This window comes from Odocoileus virginianus, chromosome 6 (assembly GCF_023699985.2).
Source record: "Odocoileus virginianus isolate 20LAN1187 ecotype Illinois chromosome 6, Ovbor_1.2, whole genome shotgun sequence".
Taxonomy (NCBI): domain Eukaryota; kingdom Metazoa; phylum Chordata; class Mammalia; order Artiodactyla; family Cervidae; genus Odocoileus; species Odocoileus virginianus.
This window is the reverse complement of record NC_069679.1, coordinates 49,723,631-49,740,493: the sequence shown is the minus strand read 5'-3', so window position 1 is coordinate 49,740,493 and position 16,863 is coordinate 49,723,631. Positions and strand designations below refer to the sequence as shown.

Here is a 16,863-nt window from a genome sequence, read left to right as displayed (position 1 = left end):
ACCTGAGGAGCTGTTAAAAATCCTGACTGATGCCCAGGCCACACCCTGTACCAATTAAAACATAAAGCCTAGGGGTGAGAGCTAGGCAGCAGCAATTTTTAAAGATTCTCAAGTTTTTCAAGTGTGCAGCAAAGTTAAGGAACCAACTTAACTAATTTTGGATTCTGGAAACTAGCTTTAAATTTCCAGATTTTGATGGATCCCTCTAATCTTACAAGAACTTCTCGGCCAGTGCTGAAAAATGCTCTTGCCTACCTCATTGGCTTGGAGGAAGGATTTACAACATGTTAACTCACTCCAGACCCATCAAATCAGCATCTCTAGGAGCAAACCCCAGGAATCTGCTCTAACAACTCCTCCACGTGATTCTCATGCCTGTTGAAAATTTGAGAAGCAACACACGGTCCTCTTGCTTCTGTATTTCTACATTCACATATATTCATTCAGGACTCTGTGTTCTTACGGAAAGGTCAACTTATTATTCTTAACTTCTGAACTCTAAGAGACATATGTACATCATCATAGAGTTTCCTCTTTCTCTCTACCTCTTACATTTCCTTTTGAAATATCAACTCATTGGAAAAGACCCTGTTGCTGGGAAAGATTGAGGGCAGGAGGAGAAGGGGGTGACAGAGGATGAGATGGTTGGATGGCATCATCAACACAATGGACATGAATCTGAGTTGACTCTGGGAGATAGTGAATGACAGGGAAGGCTGGCGTGTGCAGTCTATGGGGTTGTAAAGAGTCAGACATAACTTAGCAACTGAACAACTAAAAACATACAGAGAATATTATAATGATCATCCATGTACCACCACATAACTTGAGAAAAATATTAAAACAGATTTTTTTTTTACTTACGCTGAATTATTCCTTAAGTAATTTGTGGAATATAAGACTATGAATACAACATATGACTCATTTACAATGTCTATTACACATATTATTTTCCAAAATTGTTGTGACAACAGGAGTAATATATGTTTGAAACTTCAATCTATTATATCTTGCGTATTACAATTAAGAGATGATATAAACACACGGCATAAAATATCACCTTAAGTTTGCTATTTGTGGACTTCTCATGAAGACTGTATGTTCATATATTTGGGGTACTTATCCATAGATTGTTTCTCATAAATCTGTATTGTTTTTCTTATCACATTTAATGGTTCTATTTGATTCACTTCCCTTATTTTTATTATCTCCTCTTTTAATGTTATTACATAAACAAAAGTGTTTTAAATGGTGTACATATTTTATCCTACTTATCTGCCTTTGCTAATGTGCCTGTTGCTTCACTACCAAATTATGATGCAAATCTGAAATATTCAATTTCTTTTAATTTTCCTATACTTTCATTTTAAAATGCTTAATTTCTGAATCAACCTAGAGTTTACTGTGATGTTTGCGATGGGAAAACAATTTTTCCAAAGTGCTGTCTGGCTATCATAAGACTACTTAATATAGAATAATTCCTCATTCCATGTTTTGAAACAATTAAGTTCTTATTCGTTGTTGGACATATCTTCAATGTCTCTATAGTACTGAATGAAAAAGAATTCTATTTTTGTGACTCAACACTGTCTGAATTGTTGCTTTCCAACATATTCTATTAAGTGTTAGGGCTGGACTACTACTTCTTTTCCAGAATATTTTAAATTTCTTAGCCCTTTCAGTTTTCCAAATAGATTTTCAAATTATTGTGTCAAATTTCAAAACTAAGTTCAGTTTATTGGTATTCTGACTAGAATTGGTTTATACTAATAAAGTAAGTTGGGAGAATACAAATGGTTGTAATACCTGATGCTTCTAGTCAAGCAACATGACATCTCTGGAAAGAAGTGCTGATTATTTACCAAGGGAAGTATAAGACTACTGACACAGCACATAAGACAACAGTTATACATGTGAAAGGATATCATATAGCTAACTGCTCTCTGATTCTCCTAAAAATACGGCAAAGTAGAAAAAGATTTTGTTCCATGGGTAAGGTTCCAGATTGTGAGAGTTTCATGACTCTGAAACACATTCTCTTCCCCTCAAATACATGATACTGATGAAAACAGATCCCACTAGTTGGGTCCTGAGCTAAGCTTATACAGGCACTACTGCATGTAATCCTTCCACAAGGCTGTGAGCAGGTAGGAGTTCCTGGGACCGAGATGAGGTCTTCCTGAAGGTTCTTCCCAGGAGAGCTCTTACCCGTTTGGCCACTGACTGCTCCTGCAGCTCCTCCCACTTCTTCTGTTCAGCTCTTATAAGTGCTTTATATTCTGCGAGCTCTGGCAGTTCTTCCAGCCACCGATGACGAGCATTCTGCACAGCTGCTTCTACCTTCAGGAGAGCAATTGCGAGAGATGGAGAGGTAAAATAAGGTATACAATTTCAGAAAGATCCCATCTGCAGGAAGCCTCTATGATTTCCTGTGCATTTTATGCTGTTTTGCACTGGAGTAGTTAAACTGATTTCAAGTACCTCCCAGCCCTTATCCCCAGCAGTGAATTTAATCCTTCTGTTCTAAATGTTCCATACTGGCCCATGCAAATGCCAAAACAGGAAGCAGAAAACTATACATGTTTAATGGCCACTACAATTAATAGAAGGAGCTTCCCTGGTGGCTCAGTCGGTAAAGAATCCACCTGAAAAAGGATCCACCTGCAATGCAGGATATCAGGGTTCGATCCCTGAGTAGGGAAGATCCCTCGAGAAGGAAATGGCAACCCACTCCAGTATTCTTGCTTGGGAAACCTGATGGACAGAGAAGCCTGGTGGGCTACAGTCCCTATGCAAAGAGTCAGTGACTAAACCACCACCACCACCATTAATAGAAACCCATACAAATTGCCACTTCCAACAAACTCCTATTTATCTCAGGGTGAAAAAGAAGAAATGCAGGAAGCTTGCTTGGTGTCGGCCTCTGTCCAGTCAGTATACCCACCATCTTCTCAGTCCTTGTGCCTGACGCATCAACATATGCACACAGGCAAATGCACCAATACAGTTTAGAGCCTTATACTCGACAATTTTTCTTGCTGTCAAGGATGAATCTGTGACTATAAAGTAAGGGGGATACTTCAAGTCAAGCAAAAATATAAGCCTTGGATTATGAGGGTGATCTGGTTGTAAACACATTACGGGTTACCACGGATCATTTATTAAATAATCTTTCCTATTTCCTTGTTCAAAATATCACGATATACATATGACCATACATACACACAAAAGCAGAGTTGATGTAAGGGGCTGAATTTGTCACTAAGATGTTAAATTTATAGGTAAATTCTAGAAAGTTAAAAACATGGGGAAAAGATAAAGCTCCTACAGAAATTTATATTCCTTCATAAGTTACTGCAAATATTTCCTTTCTACAACATACCGCTTTTTGTTTTTCTTCACAAGATCTGTAATTATATAAATACCGAACCAGCACCCTTAAATATGTCCCTTTGCCAATAAAACACTTTATTAACTCGGTTCAAAACTTAAACAGCTGAGAAAATTTTTTTAACTGACTGAAAATACCCTTAATAAAATTACATATACTTGCCTACACTTCCATACTTTCAGTATCCCTTGTAAAATCATTAATAACAATTTAACAGATAGGCAGAACAAGTATTTATCAAAAGCCAAGTATGTATTTTTTTAAAATTTTACTTCAGGTATTATCTTAAGACTTTACATTAACAGATCTAAAATTTTAAAATATATAATAAATAATATTATATTAAGGTCCGAGGATCTCTGAGGGCTAGAAACCTTGTCAGGTGGTTTGTGAGGTCAAAATTATTTTCAAAATATTTGGACCTCCTTTGTCTTTTTTACTCCCATTCTTTCATGTGTAAATAGTACAGTTCTCCAGAGGCTACATGCTATATAATGTGTCACTTCCCTGAAGCCAAAGGCAAATGTGCATGAAGACTCTTATTTTTTAAAGTTTTCTTGCAGCTTTTTTCCAATACAGTAAAAAAAAAATTATACAACCAACATGGGAAAAGCTGTTTCAAGTCTTCAGGTTTTAAAATTGTAAAGACATCCTAAGAACAAAAAATTTAAGCATCACTGTAATAGACAATATTGACAAAATAATAACTCAGCTTTTATTCTATTAACACAGAGCTATGCTTTTCTCTGTCCGACCTTTCTTGGAAGCAAGTAACAGGTTCCAGTTAAAAAGGAGCTACCTTTTTGAGTGCTTCCAAGGGGAGGTGATGATACCCTTTTTGGCCACAGGATTTATAGACAAAGTCGCATTTAAAAGGTAGGCTTCCAGATTCAAGTCTCAACACAAATATTGTTAAATATCTTATTCACTTTAAGCTTACATATCTGTAACTACTTTAGCAAACTATTTTCCATAAAGTTAGATATGAAAGATACATAAGTAAATTATGCTTCATTCAGATGTCAAACCATCATCATTAACCTCAGTCATCTTAATATTTAGACCAACTCAGAGGAGCACACATTTTGTACACTGAAAGAATATAGAGAAAAACTGAGAGTTGATAGTTTTGTGACAGAAATATAGTGAAAATTTTAGAACATAAGATTGTTACTCTACCTTAGGGTGCACAAAATATTTAAATATAAAGTTATGAACAAGTTCAATGGTAGCACTTAACAGGTTTTCATTAGTAGGCAGTTCCAATAATTTTGCTATAGTAAACCTGCCTATTACCTGTTTGGCAATATTTTCATAATATTTGAGTTCCTGTTCAAACTCAAGTTTCTTCAAATTCCCCTTGATGGCTGTTTCCTTCTCTTGCTCTAAATTTTGCTGGATCTTTTGCTTCTTTTCTTCTACCATGATTGCCATCTCTTTCTTGGAAATAACATCAATGGTGGTTTCTTGGTCAGTTTGGCTGCAACAATCTGAGGTCTTCTTTTTCATTGCCTTTATAGTTTGATCCAGTTTAGACTGCCACTCCTTTTCAAGCTGTTGAATCAGTTCTTGTTTGATCTGTTTTCAGAAGAAAAATCGCATGGAGAGAAAAATATTCAAATAAGCAAAAACTAGAATTAATAGGTAGCCAAAAAAGCAACCACAGATGGTTTGAGAACCATCTAACATTGCTGCAGTAATCACGTGAGGTTTTGAAATGTAGTCAATGAGAACATATCCTCACAGAAATCCTGAAAGTTACTCTTTGACTTTATCTATGGGACACAAATCACATGGGAGATTTAAGTATGTTGTAAAAGATCAGGTTACCTTGCTCTCAAGATGGAAACTTTCACATTGCCACTACAATGATGGTATGATTTTAAAAAAAGAAAAAAATGAAGAAAATCTCTGCTATGAATATGTGATTTTCCATCAATATCAGAGTTTCCACAAAGCAGGCACAGGGTAAGTATAATTAATGAACCTAAAATCGAACAATTTAAAAAATAGTCTGACTTAATTGAACACATTAGAATCTCTTTTGTCATATTAAACTGCACTGAGTCAGCTGTGCATTCAAGAGGGCATTACTGGAAGAATGTCTTAATGATATGACTTTCAGCAGTGTAGTAGGATGGACCCAAACATAATTAGCAGTGGGCAAAACTGTGAAATAGCAAAATTTGCTTTTCCTTCTTTCTATTTCCCACCTCCTAGGTATCCAAGGTTTTCAGATTACTTCCCTGGCTACCACAGCTGCTGGCTGCATTGCTTCTCTCAAAAGAGCTACCTTAAGTGGCCTTTTTTGATTTATCCTTTCCTGCCATTCTCACAAAAGCATTATAGCTGTCTCACTCTTCCACCTAGTAAATAACTGGTTAAAAAATCCAACTAAAAACAATTTTCAGTAATTTAAAAATAGGACATTTGTTTTGTGCCATCTATATTTTTATATATACATGGCTAGATACACTCCAGAATGTATTTTTATATTAAAAAATGACTAGTGAAGGAATTTCAGGTGCCAGCACTTGACTGATGAAATTTGAGGGAAGGGATGGGAGATGAGTAGGAAGGTCAAAAGACAGGACAATGGTCTACAATTTCACTTTGAGGTAGCCCCAACCCAAATTAATAGCAATAGCAAGGACAAAAGAACCTAGTTTAAACAAGTTTGATAACTTATTTCACTTTCAACTAAGTTTTTAAGATCACAATTTGGTTCTTCATTTTCTTGGAAACTAAGAGCATTTCTTAACCTCATTTGCTACAGAAGTTAATAGAAGTTTTGTACCCAAGTCTACCCAAACATTACTTGTCTTCTAATCCACAGTGTATGTTAAGTATTTGTTAATTATATTGGTCTCAAATTATCAGAATCATTTCACAATATGAAACTTGGTTGTTGTTTCATTTGAAAAATTTAAAAAGTACCCCTCAAAACACATTTCCTGAATTAGGCTAAAGAACTAAGGGGTGGGAAGTTTTAAAAAACAAAACTGGTGTAAACTGCAAACAGCCCAATTCAAAGACATAAATGAATGATTATATATGTCTCTGTGTGTGTGTGTGTGTGTGTGTGTGTGTATGTTAGTTTCTCAGTCATGTCCAACTCTTTGTGACCCCATGGACTAGAGCCCGCCAGGCTCCTCTGTTGATGGGATTCTCCAGGCAAGAATACTGGATATGTACTTGGCTATTAAAAATAATGTCAGTTCAGGAAGAGCTATCTCTCAACAGTTAGTACTATACATTTTTAAAACATAGTGACTAGAAAGAAATTTTAACCCACACCTCTTTCTGTTCCTTATCCCAGTGTTCTTTTGCTAATATCACTTCATTTTCAACCTGCTGTTTAATATTACTTTCGTGTTCTTTCAGCCACTTGTCTTTTTCCATCACAAGGGTATCTTGGTACTTTTCTTCAAGTTCCACCTGTAGTTTCCTTACACACTCTTCTCTTTCCTCCAATAGCTGTCTCTTTAAACAAAATTCAAATAAGTATCTCATATGACACTAATATTCTCCAAGTCAAATTTATAAAATAATAGTTTTATGCATGTAATAGACAACAGCAACAGAGACAAGTAAACTTCCTATATGCTAACTCAATCAGTTGAATAAGTTGTCTTGTAAAAACTTGCCTACAACTCACATATTTGGATAAGAAATTTACAGTTGGATACATTAAAAGAAAAGGCATCTAGCACAATAAATACATCTAATAAATAAATACTCCCAGAAGACCAAATATCCTTTTTTAAAAGTGAAACTGACATTTATGTTTACAGCCCAGTGATCACGGGACATGTGAGGTATCACAGCCCAGGAAAACTTACATTTCTGAAAAGATCTGTATTCTGAGAGAATCCCAAAGTTATTACTCTGTTCTTTTTTTTTTTGGGGGGGGGGGGGGGCCCAGGGCACAAGGCATGTGGGATCTTAGTTCCTCAAATCAGGGATTAAAACTGTGCTCCCTACAGTGGAAGCATGAAATCTTCATCACTGAAACTCTAGGGAAGTCTCTTACTGTTCTATTCTAAAAGTTATGCATCCTTCAACAAATTCAGATTAGTACTTTTTTCATCATCAAAGACAAAACCTTACCAAAACTAGCTAAAGCATTATCAAATAAGAATGGTCAAGTGTCAGTTAAAATTTAATAATTTGAACTATTCCTATAATATTTTCTATTCTAGGAACACAATTGGTCTGAAAACCCTAATAAAACTCTACTCAGGGATCAAAATTATCTGTGAGCGTTTGTTTGAAAGTTTTTTCAAATTGGTCTTCTGGAAGTCCCACCAAGATGCTATGAGAAGAAACACATTGAAGACCACAGATTACAATACCAAGGAAGTACACCTCACATACCTAGTACTTGGCAACCAATCTTTTGTTCTGATTCTTCGGCATTATTTTTGACTCATGACTATATGGTTGTCCCGATTTTTTTCTGGTTCACAGCTGACCTTGTTTATTTCTGTCTTAATTGCTATCTGAGTCCTTTCCACCACTGGTACATGCCAAGAAGATGTTATCTATGTTTGCTGAGGGTTGTATGGTTCTGGAAAACCTCCTAGGGACTGAGGGACCCATTTCTTCAGTCACATCATGGGGACTGAAGTTGTATTAGGACCATAGGACAGTCTCATCCACATGGTCGGGAAAATTGTCCGTTGTCACATCATAGACCATATATCACTGTTATTTTTGTTTTGACTGTAGAACAAATCCCCGAATTGTCTTATCTGTGTGTGCCTTTCCTTTAGGAGTTGTTTCTATGTGTATCTGCATTTCCTTTTGACACACAGAAAAAAATTGCTACTAATTTTCTGTGTGTCTATATGTGTGAATATATTAGCTTAACTACATAATAAACCAGGCAATACAGAGACAACAGACATCTATTATTTCCCATGATTCTGTGCATCAGCTGGGTGGTGGTGATAGCCTGAGCCTACTCAGCTCATCTCTGCAGACAACTGGGGCTACAATGGTCTAAGATGGCAACACTCACATGCCTGGTGGTTTGTTCAATGTCACCAGGATGACACAGTGACTTGGTCACATGTCTCATCATCAAGCAGGTTATTCCAGATCCTTTACACGGTGCTTGGACAAAGCGTTCCTAAGAGTATCAGGCTTCCAAGGACCAACACATAAATGCTTTTTAAATGTCTTTTTACATAATTTCTACTAGTATCCCATTAGCCAAAGTCAGTCATTTGGCCAAGGTCAGATTCAAGGGAAGAGAAACATACTATCTATAACTGAGAACAGCTACAAAGCCACACTGCAGAGAGACCCACATTCAGGGATAAGAAGAAAGTGTGGCCGTTTCTGCAATCCACCACAGTGAGGAAAACCTTGCTTCCAACTCTACAGAAGAAAAGCAAATTTATTGGTCACAGGAATCTGTCATTTGAACATACTACAGGAATATTTAGTTCAAAAAGTTTTATCATTCAAGGGAAGGAATACTTGGATAGTTTTAAAATGTTGAAACTTGTTTTGCATGCCTCTCACAGTCAAAAAAATCTAACTTCTAAGGACTGATTTAACATGGATTACAACTGTATAAACAAGCCTTAGCTTGTGCGTAGGAATGGCATTACGCAGGGCAGCCATTTCCTTTTCCTCATCTACAGACTCATGTGTATCTGTGTGTTGCACACTCAGTTGTGTGCAACTCTTTGTGACCCCAGGAACCCTAGCCCACCAGGCTCCTCTGTCTGTGGAATTCTTCGGGCAAGAATACTGGGGTGACCTGCCATTTCCTTCTCCAGGGGAATCTTCTGAACCCAGGGATCAAACCCAGGTCTGCCACACTGCAGGCAGATTCTTTACTGTCTGAGCCACGAAGGAAGCTCACAGATTCACAGCCTTTATTGATTATACCCAAGTTTGAAGTTCCAGTGTATATGAACAAGCCGGGTTAACATCTGCTAATAGAAGCTTTAAAGGCTGGTATTGAACTTGGACTTAACCTGCAGCCTGATTCAACAAGTGTTTCAGAAAGATGACATATGAAAAGCGGAAATACAACTGGGGATTCACAGCATTGCCTGTCATATACATTTTGTATCCAAGCAAAGCTCTTTGACCCGGAGACCAACTGCAAGGAAAATGACTGCCGTCCTGTGGAGGAGGACTACCCTAACAGCTCCCTAGCCTGCTCGCGTTAGTAAGATTCTCCCATTGTGTGAATGTGAAACAAGTCCTAGGAAAGTACACTGGTGTGTAAATACATATCTTTGTCTAGTTCTGGAGGATACGAAAAAATTAAAGTCTCATAAATGTAAAGGAGTTCTATTCTGACTGGCTTATGAAGGCTACTAAGCTTTGTAAAGGACTTATTTAAACCTAAATAAAAAAACTAAAGAATATCCAGAGAAGAAAGGAATTAAAACTTCTACTGCTCTTAAGTACACTGGCCCTTTAAGTGAGGGATGGGTATAACTACAAGCAGATAGTGCAGAGGAATTTTTTAGGGTGATGAGACTGTTCTGTTTCAGTCCACACATTGACATCAAATGAATAAGAATCAATTTATTGTATGGCAATTTAAAACTTTTAAAGAAAAAAAGTCTAACTTGTAGGTTTTTTTGGAAGGCCCAAATAGTTTTAACTTTCCTTCTTGCCCCAGTGCACAAGAATTCATGAGCCAAAATACCAGTTAGTACCAGCTATTAATTGCAACTGATCAATTATGGGGGGGTGAAATTTTACAGCCAAATTGATTCTTTTCAAAGTACTAGGAGATATACTTCTGAAAAGAATGACCTCTTTGAGAGAAATGCTCTTATATTCTTGCCAATTTATATATTTAAAGGAAGAAAGAAAGAAAACAATCACACTAGATCTTCTCCCTATTTTAATTTTTTTAAACATTACTGAGCTAAGTCTTTAATTTCTAGGTAATTTAAGACACTTTCTAGCTTTTATTTCATCAGCACAAACTAAAACATCTCCCCTTAGTTCTTTTTTCACTAGATGGTATGTATACAGGGCATGCTTTTCTACCATATTAACCTGATCAAAAATAATCAAAATATTAAAAGAACTGGACTTCTTCACCTGCTCCTTGCCATTCTTTTCAAGTCTGGTGGTAGCAATCGCCACGCTTTACTATAACTTATTCAGAAGTCTCTGTTAAAAACATTTCCTCAAGACTTTAAAAATATTTTCTGATTTTGATGCAGGTGGCTTTCAGGCTGTGGGCTGCAGCCTAGTCTCAAGGGAAAGGGAGAGATGGATGGGTGTCTGGATGAGGCTCAGGTCAGGACAGGGAAGAAGACAGGAGGGGCAAGTGCTTTTAAGTGATTTGACTCCTGGACACTCGCCAAGGGCAACTTGGAAGGTTCAGGCAGGAGTACAGAGGACACTGCAGCCCCTCCAGCTTCCCTGAATGACAAGACCTCCCTGGACAGAGGTCACACTTAAACTGACCTTCCTCTCCACAGCCCCACATCATCACCTCCTGTGTTACAATACCACAGTTCAAAGTCCTGCCCTTTACCCCAGCACAAATGGATGCTTACGTCCTGAGAGAAATGGGTCAGAGAAAGAGGTCTCTGAGGGGGGTACTTCGTGCAGTGCTCACACACACACAAAACAAGGATCCCTGGGCTTCAGACTCAAAGTGACTCGGGTCCACCGCCCTTATTTTTATAGAACTCTCTTTGGTCTCTTAGAAATCTACGAGGAAGAATCACTTTCTCCTATGGATCTGACATTTTCTACTAGGGCTTTAATAATCATTTCAATGTTTACTGAACTTTGTGAGCTGAATTCGTGTCAATCAGTCAAATGTAAAGAGCCTTCTACAGACGTCTTCCCTGTTCCACAAGAGAATGTGTGCACTGGTTTCAAAGAGCAATGACGTGAGCACAACATGAACTTGTTCTGTACCTTCTTCTCCTGTGCCTGTTGCTCTTTGTCCATGCTCTTCCTGAGAGTCGCTTCTAGGTTATCTTTCTCTCGGCACACTTCCAGGTAACATTCCTGCACAGCCGCCATCTCCTTATTCACCTTATCTAAGTCAGACCTTGGATACACAAAACGAGCAACTAAATGTAAGGCTGCAGAAAGAACAATTTGCCTCTAAATGATGGAATAAGAGAAAGCTGTCTCTACACTTTCAAGGGCAGCAAGACTTGCATTGTCACCTAAGTTGTAAGCGAGTCGCCTCGTAAACCTCAAAGAGTTGCTGTTTCTCCAAAGCGTGCTTTGCTAACAGGCTTTCCCGTATCTGGGCTTTCATGGCTTCATGGTGCTGCTGGTAAGTCCTCTCACACCTAGAGACAGACGACAGCGGAATCTAAGGCAGTGCCCAGCATTACCAGAAACAGCACGATGAACTGGTTTCCCTCCCTTCCTCCCCACTCCTTCCCTATGAATGCAAAGTGCAATTAAGATCAGATTGGTCTTCCCCAACCAAAAGTGGTAATAGCTAACTTTCAACAGATGATCTTATAAGAATCTTCAACATTTTCTTTCTACAAATGTTTCTAAAGAAAAATTAGAAACCTAGATGTGTGAATGCCCTAGTCCTTCACACAGAGTATAACAGTCTGTGTTTAGAACTTGTTTATAAAAAAATAATTGAAATAACAGAGGGTGTGGTTCCAAAATTCTAAGTTATCTATATTAAACGCAAATACTAAAGCACCCAACTCACACATAAGTTATGTTCCAAAAGTCTGTTTCCAAGTTTATGACTTTGTATTTAGAAGACATTATTTCCTCCCACAAATTTCTCTTATTAAAAAAAAAATAGTTAAGCCATTAAGCTCTACTGTTTCAATGAACTACAGTTTGGATGGTTCTATAGAATTCAACCCACTATGTAACATTATGTCTATGGAAAGTGAGTTCCAAATTCTAATTTGAGAAGCCAGGGACTCATCTTCTCCAATTTATGATCTCAATGGGGAGGGTTCACCCCCATCATTTTACTTGAATCTTTTGGAGGGGGGTGTGTAAGGGAGAGAGAATAGGAGATGGGAGAAGGGAGGCCTATGTCTGTACCTCACCTATCAACAGCTTCTTGTTTATCACGGTCAAAATCTTGTACCATTTGTCTCATTTGATTACATAAGTCTTGATTTGTATTTCTCAGTTTTTCTTCAGTTTCTTTAAGTTCCTGGATACAAAAGAATAAAGTATTTAGAGGAAATAAACACCTTTATTGACTAGTCTAATCTTATTTTCTGATATCCTCTGTCCCTTTTCTCTTTCGTTATAACCTTATTTGACATAATATCATTTTCATAATTCTATAAAAGTCTCTTCAGGCCTTGTAAGAGTATAGGCTTATCAAGTAGCTTTCTGATTGGAGTAAACATTAAAAACTCGTATAAAAGCATTCAATCAGTGAAGAATTGGTTAACTGATGCTTTCTAACAAGTCTTAGAATACAATAATCTTCCCAACCATATAAATAAGCAAGGTTTTACTTTTTGGTCAAGAGCTGACTAAGGAGCAAAGAATACCTCCAATAGCCGTGCAATTATGCAGACAGGAAGCTGGAATTATACTAACTTACCTTCCAATGAAAATACTACCACATGACCAGTAGTAAAAGGAAATAACTGGAATCCTAGTTACCTACTGATGTACTTGTCCACTAATACCTTTGTGTCATAGTACCTCTCTATTTTTTAATGAGGTCATGAGATTTCTCATAAAATAAAGGAAAGTTTTTTAATCACCTGATTTTGTTGCTGTAAAACTTGAATTTCATTTTTAAGCTGCAGTATTTCATCTTTGACAATCATGTCAGAAGAGTCAGGCCGTATCTGATTAGTTGGTTTTTCTGAGGTATCTGTTTTAGTCTAAATGTTAAAGAGAAATCAAAGTTTTTCAGGTTTTAAAAAAATTTAAAGCACTAGTTTTGAAACAATGTCATACTTACAAAGAAAGTACAAAAACAGTACAAATAACCAGAGTACAATTATCAATACCAGTAAATTAACTAGGATGCAATACTATTACCCAATCTACACGCCTTATGCAAAATTTTCCAATTTTCTTCTAAATGTCTTTTTCTGGTTCAGGCTGCAACCTACAACTCTACATTGCATTTAGTTGTCACATATTATTAGTCTCCTCCAATCTGGGACAGTTTTTTTCAGTCTTTGTCTTTCAAATCCATGACATTTTTGAAGAGTACTTGTAGTAATCGTTTATTTTGTAGGTTGCCCCTCAATTTGAGCTTTTCTGATGTTACTTCATTATTAAATTTAATAATTTAAAAGGTTATGCATTTTTGGCATGAATACCAAAGAAGTGATGTGAACACTTCTGAGGAGACATATGACATCAATATGCCTCATCACTGGTGATGATCAACTAACTGATGAAGGTCAAAGACCCTGTCTGCAGGCACCTCCACTACAAAGTTACTATTTTGCAATTAATAGTAAGTATATTATTCAGAGACACTTGAGACTATGGAAACATTCTATTTTTTATCACACTCTCACTCATTAGGCTTAGCATATTTAGTCAATATTAATTCATACATTTTATTCAATAGGAATTCATGATAGACTTGGGTAAATTGCTTCCAGAAAGTTGGTACACATGTATACCGTCAGGTAGTACAAGAGTCTGTCCAGCTCTCTTTGCCGCCAATGGCCAGTGACTGAATGATTATTGTGCTTGATGAGGGAAAGGGTCTCCAAAACTTTTTTTATTTGCATTTCTTGTGTCACCATCAGAGAGCAACCTCTTACATGCCTTCATTGTTCACTTGTTCTTCATCTTCCCAGATATATATAGGTTAGCATTTTCCTCTTACTACCTGAGTATTTTATCCATTTTTATAAGTTATTTGCTCATTGAAGAGGTCAAAGTTGTTTTTTTAATGTCTACTCTAATTGACCTATTGATTTTATTATTTACCTGAACTCTGAGGTCTCTTCTTCAATGTTTAAAATATATCTATACCCAAGTTCACTCCACTAACTGGGGGAAAAAGAGGTATGTGTATCTCATTCTACGTGGGCTGACAGAACCCCAAGGCTTTGGCTCCTTTCTCGCATTTAGTCTTCATTTCCTTCAGAGGGAGACTGCTCTAGTTGCTGGCTTTGCTGGTTCACCTGCCATCATGTCCCAGAAGTCACTGCTCCTGTCCCAGTCCTAAGAAAGAATTAGCTTTTCAGACTTCGGGGTATTAATGAGACTTTAAAGGATTTTGTTGACTTATTAGAATGGCTTTTTTTTTTCTTCAACATGGCCTCTACTTTTTAAGGTTTATGACATTCATTTGTGCTTCCTTCCCTATAAGTGAGTTTCTATTACTTAGAATGAAAGTAACATCATACTGCTACCCTGAAAAAACAATCTTCATGGCTAGTTACTGCACTCAATTTTGACATATTTTCACACTGCAGGCACACTGGGACTTGGTACTTGCAGTAATTGTTGGCACAAAACTCATTAAGTCTTTCAACAGAAAAGGACCATTTGAATGTCGCCACAAAATTTCTCTCTCTAAAGCTGGAATACAGAAGGCATTATCTTCAAAAACACAAGAAATGTAATACACCAACTCTTTTACTATCTTCCTAATTTCTATGTCTCAAAAAATTCTAGCCAGGACCCTTCTGAGTTGGCTACTGAACATTGCCTATCAAGTCCCTTGGAATCAAGAGTATGGCTTTAACCACAGCTTGTGGTAAGGTAACGATCTCTATTAAGTATCACACACAGAAAGGGTTCTGTGTTTTATTTCTTAAGCTTACAAGAAATTCAGTGTCGATGTGGTCCCTGCCTGCTAGTAAGCCAGTCTGGTTTTCCTAAGGCCTTTGCCACATTCTACCTTAATGGCCCAGTTGTTCAACTGAAACGAACAGCATAGCATTTGACCTACCCCTAATCACTGCATAGTGCTATACATGGGCAGACTCCCCAGTTTCATCACATATTATCCTGGAAATGTCATCAAGCAGCACTGCTATGAACAGTCATATATGACATAAAAGCAAAAAAAAACTCTGCAGTAACTTTAAATTGTTCTATATAAGATGAATAGAAATGGATATAAAACATACTAAAGGCATTTATAAAGAAATAAATATATTAATACCTTTAAAACATCTATGAAAGAAATCTGTCAAAAAAGATTGTATAGAAAATATTTTTGTTGCCCTTCTTAATACATAAAGGCTTTAGGGGAGGATTCTGATGGCCCAGTTCTCTTTAAAAAGACATCCAGGGAAGTTTAAATTATTGTGTTCTTTCTCTTAGCAAGCACAAAACTTCAACATCATCTCATTAAGCTCCGGATTTGATGCCAGCTATGATCGTTCTTTCTAAACAATCGATAGAGGCACTGCCCTAGTGGTCCAGGGCTTGCCTTTCGGTGCAGGGGACTCGGGTGCGACCCCTGGTCAGGGAACTAAGATCTCACGCTGCAGAGCAACGAAACCCACCTGCTGCACCTCCTGAGCCCATGCGCTCAAGAGCAACCAGAGAAAGTTGCTATCACGTGCGCAGCAACCAGAGAAAGCCGGCACCCCACAAAGACCCAGTGCGGCCACAATTGAAAAAAAAAAAAAATCAAGACATTTAATGAATTTAGCTGCATTAAAGACTTCAGAAAGACTAAGTGTATATAATGTGAACTTCTAGCTTATTTGCTACATCCTTTTACATACGTCCGCTCAAGGCTGAAATGTCCCTTTCCACCTTCTCCCCTGGGTTTATCCTTGAGAACAGAGATCAGAAGTTCCCTCACAGACTTCACTAGGGCTACCTTAGTACCCCACGCCACCCCCAAGATCAGTTAGTTATTCCTTCTCATAGCACTTTGTAATTAGTATCATCCTTATTACACAAAGGTATACATGTCCATCTTCTTATAGATCCGTAGTATTGACTATGGTAGCCAGTAACCACATATGGCTGTTGAGCGCTTAAAATGTGACGTGTCCAAATAGAAACATGCGGTAAGCAGAAAATAATGCCAGATTTCAAGGGCAGAGCACACACAGACACAAAAACTGTCTTATTAATAATTTTATATTGATCACATATTGAGAAGATAATACTTTATATATACTAGTTTAAATAAATTATTAAAATCAATTTCACCTATTTTACTGTAATGGGACTACTAGAGATTTTAAGTTATATATGTGGCATTATTATATTTCCAATGGATAGTGATATTCTAGAATCAAAGTTCCTTCACAGAACAGCCACTGTTTCTTTCATTGCTGAATCCCATTAGACCTTGCATAAAGTAGCTTTAAAAAAAAAAAAACTAAACTGAATGATTTTCTTTTCATCCACATACCTCCCCAACCCTGCTTTCTGACTTTAAATAGGGAGCTTCATTAGAAAAAGATGAGAGAAACAGGAGGCAAAGGCCAAGTTTGAAGGCATTCATCTGCTAATGAGATGACTGAGAACTTAAGTGCTTATTTTAAAAACCCACCTGTCCATTAAATTACTAC

At 37.2% G+C, this 16,863-nt stretch overlaps 1 protein-coding gene across 11 annotated transcripts in view; it reads right to left on the bottom strand.

Annotated features, from left to right (window-relative positions):
• CEP152 (centrosomal protein 152) overlaps positions 1-16,863 on the bottom strand; it is a 97,176-nt gene that overhangs the window by 28,388 nt on the left and 51,925 nt on the right. For 6 of the 11 annotated variants that reach the window (XM_070469319.1, XM_070469318.1, XM_070469323.1 and 3 more), the window contains 7 exons: positions 13,111-13,233; positions 12,433-12,542; positions 11,566-11,694; positions 11,309-11,444; positions 6,689-6,874; positions 4,688-4,969; positions 2,209-2,340 (listed from right to left, as the gene is read on the bottom strand). In XM_070469319.1, the coding sequence (XP_070325420.1) occupies positions 2,209-2,340; positions 4,688-4,969; positions 6,689-6,874; positions 11,309-11,444; positions 11,566-11,694; positions 12,433-12,542; positions 13,111-13,233 (1,098 nt within the window). The remainder of the gene's footprint in view (positions 1-2,208; positions 2,341-4,687; positions 4,970-6,688; positions 6,875-11,308; positions 11,445-11,565; positions 11,695-12,432; positions 12,543-13,110; positions 13,234-16,863) is intronic. The other 5 variants (XM_070469324.1, XM_070469326.1, XM_070469327.1 and 2 more) reach the window with 2 other exon arrangements.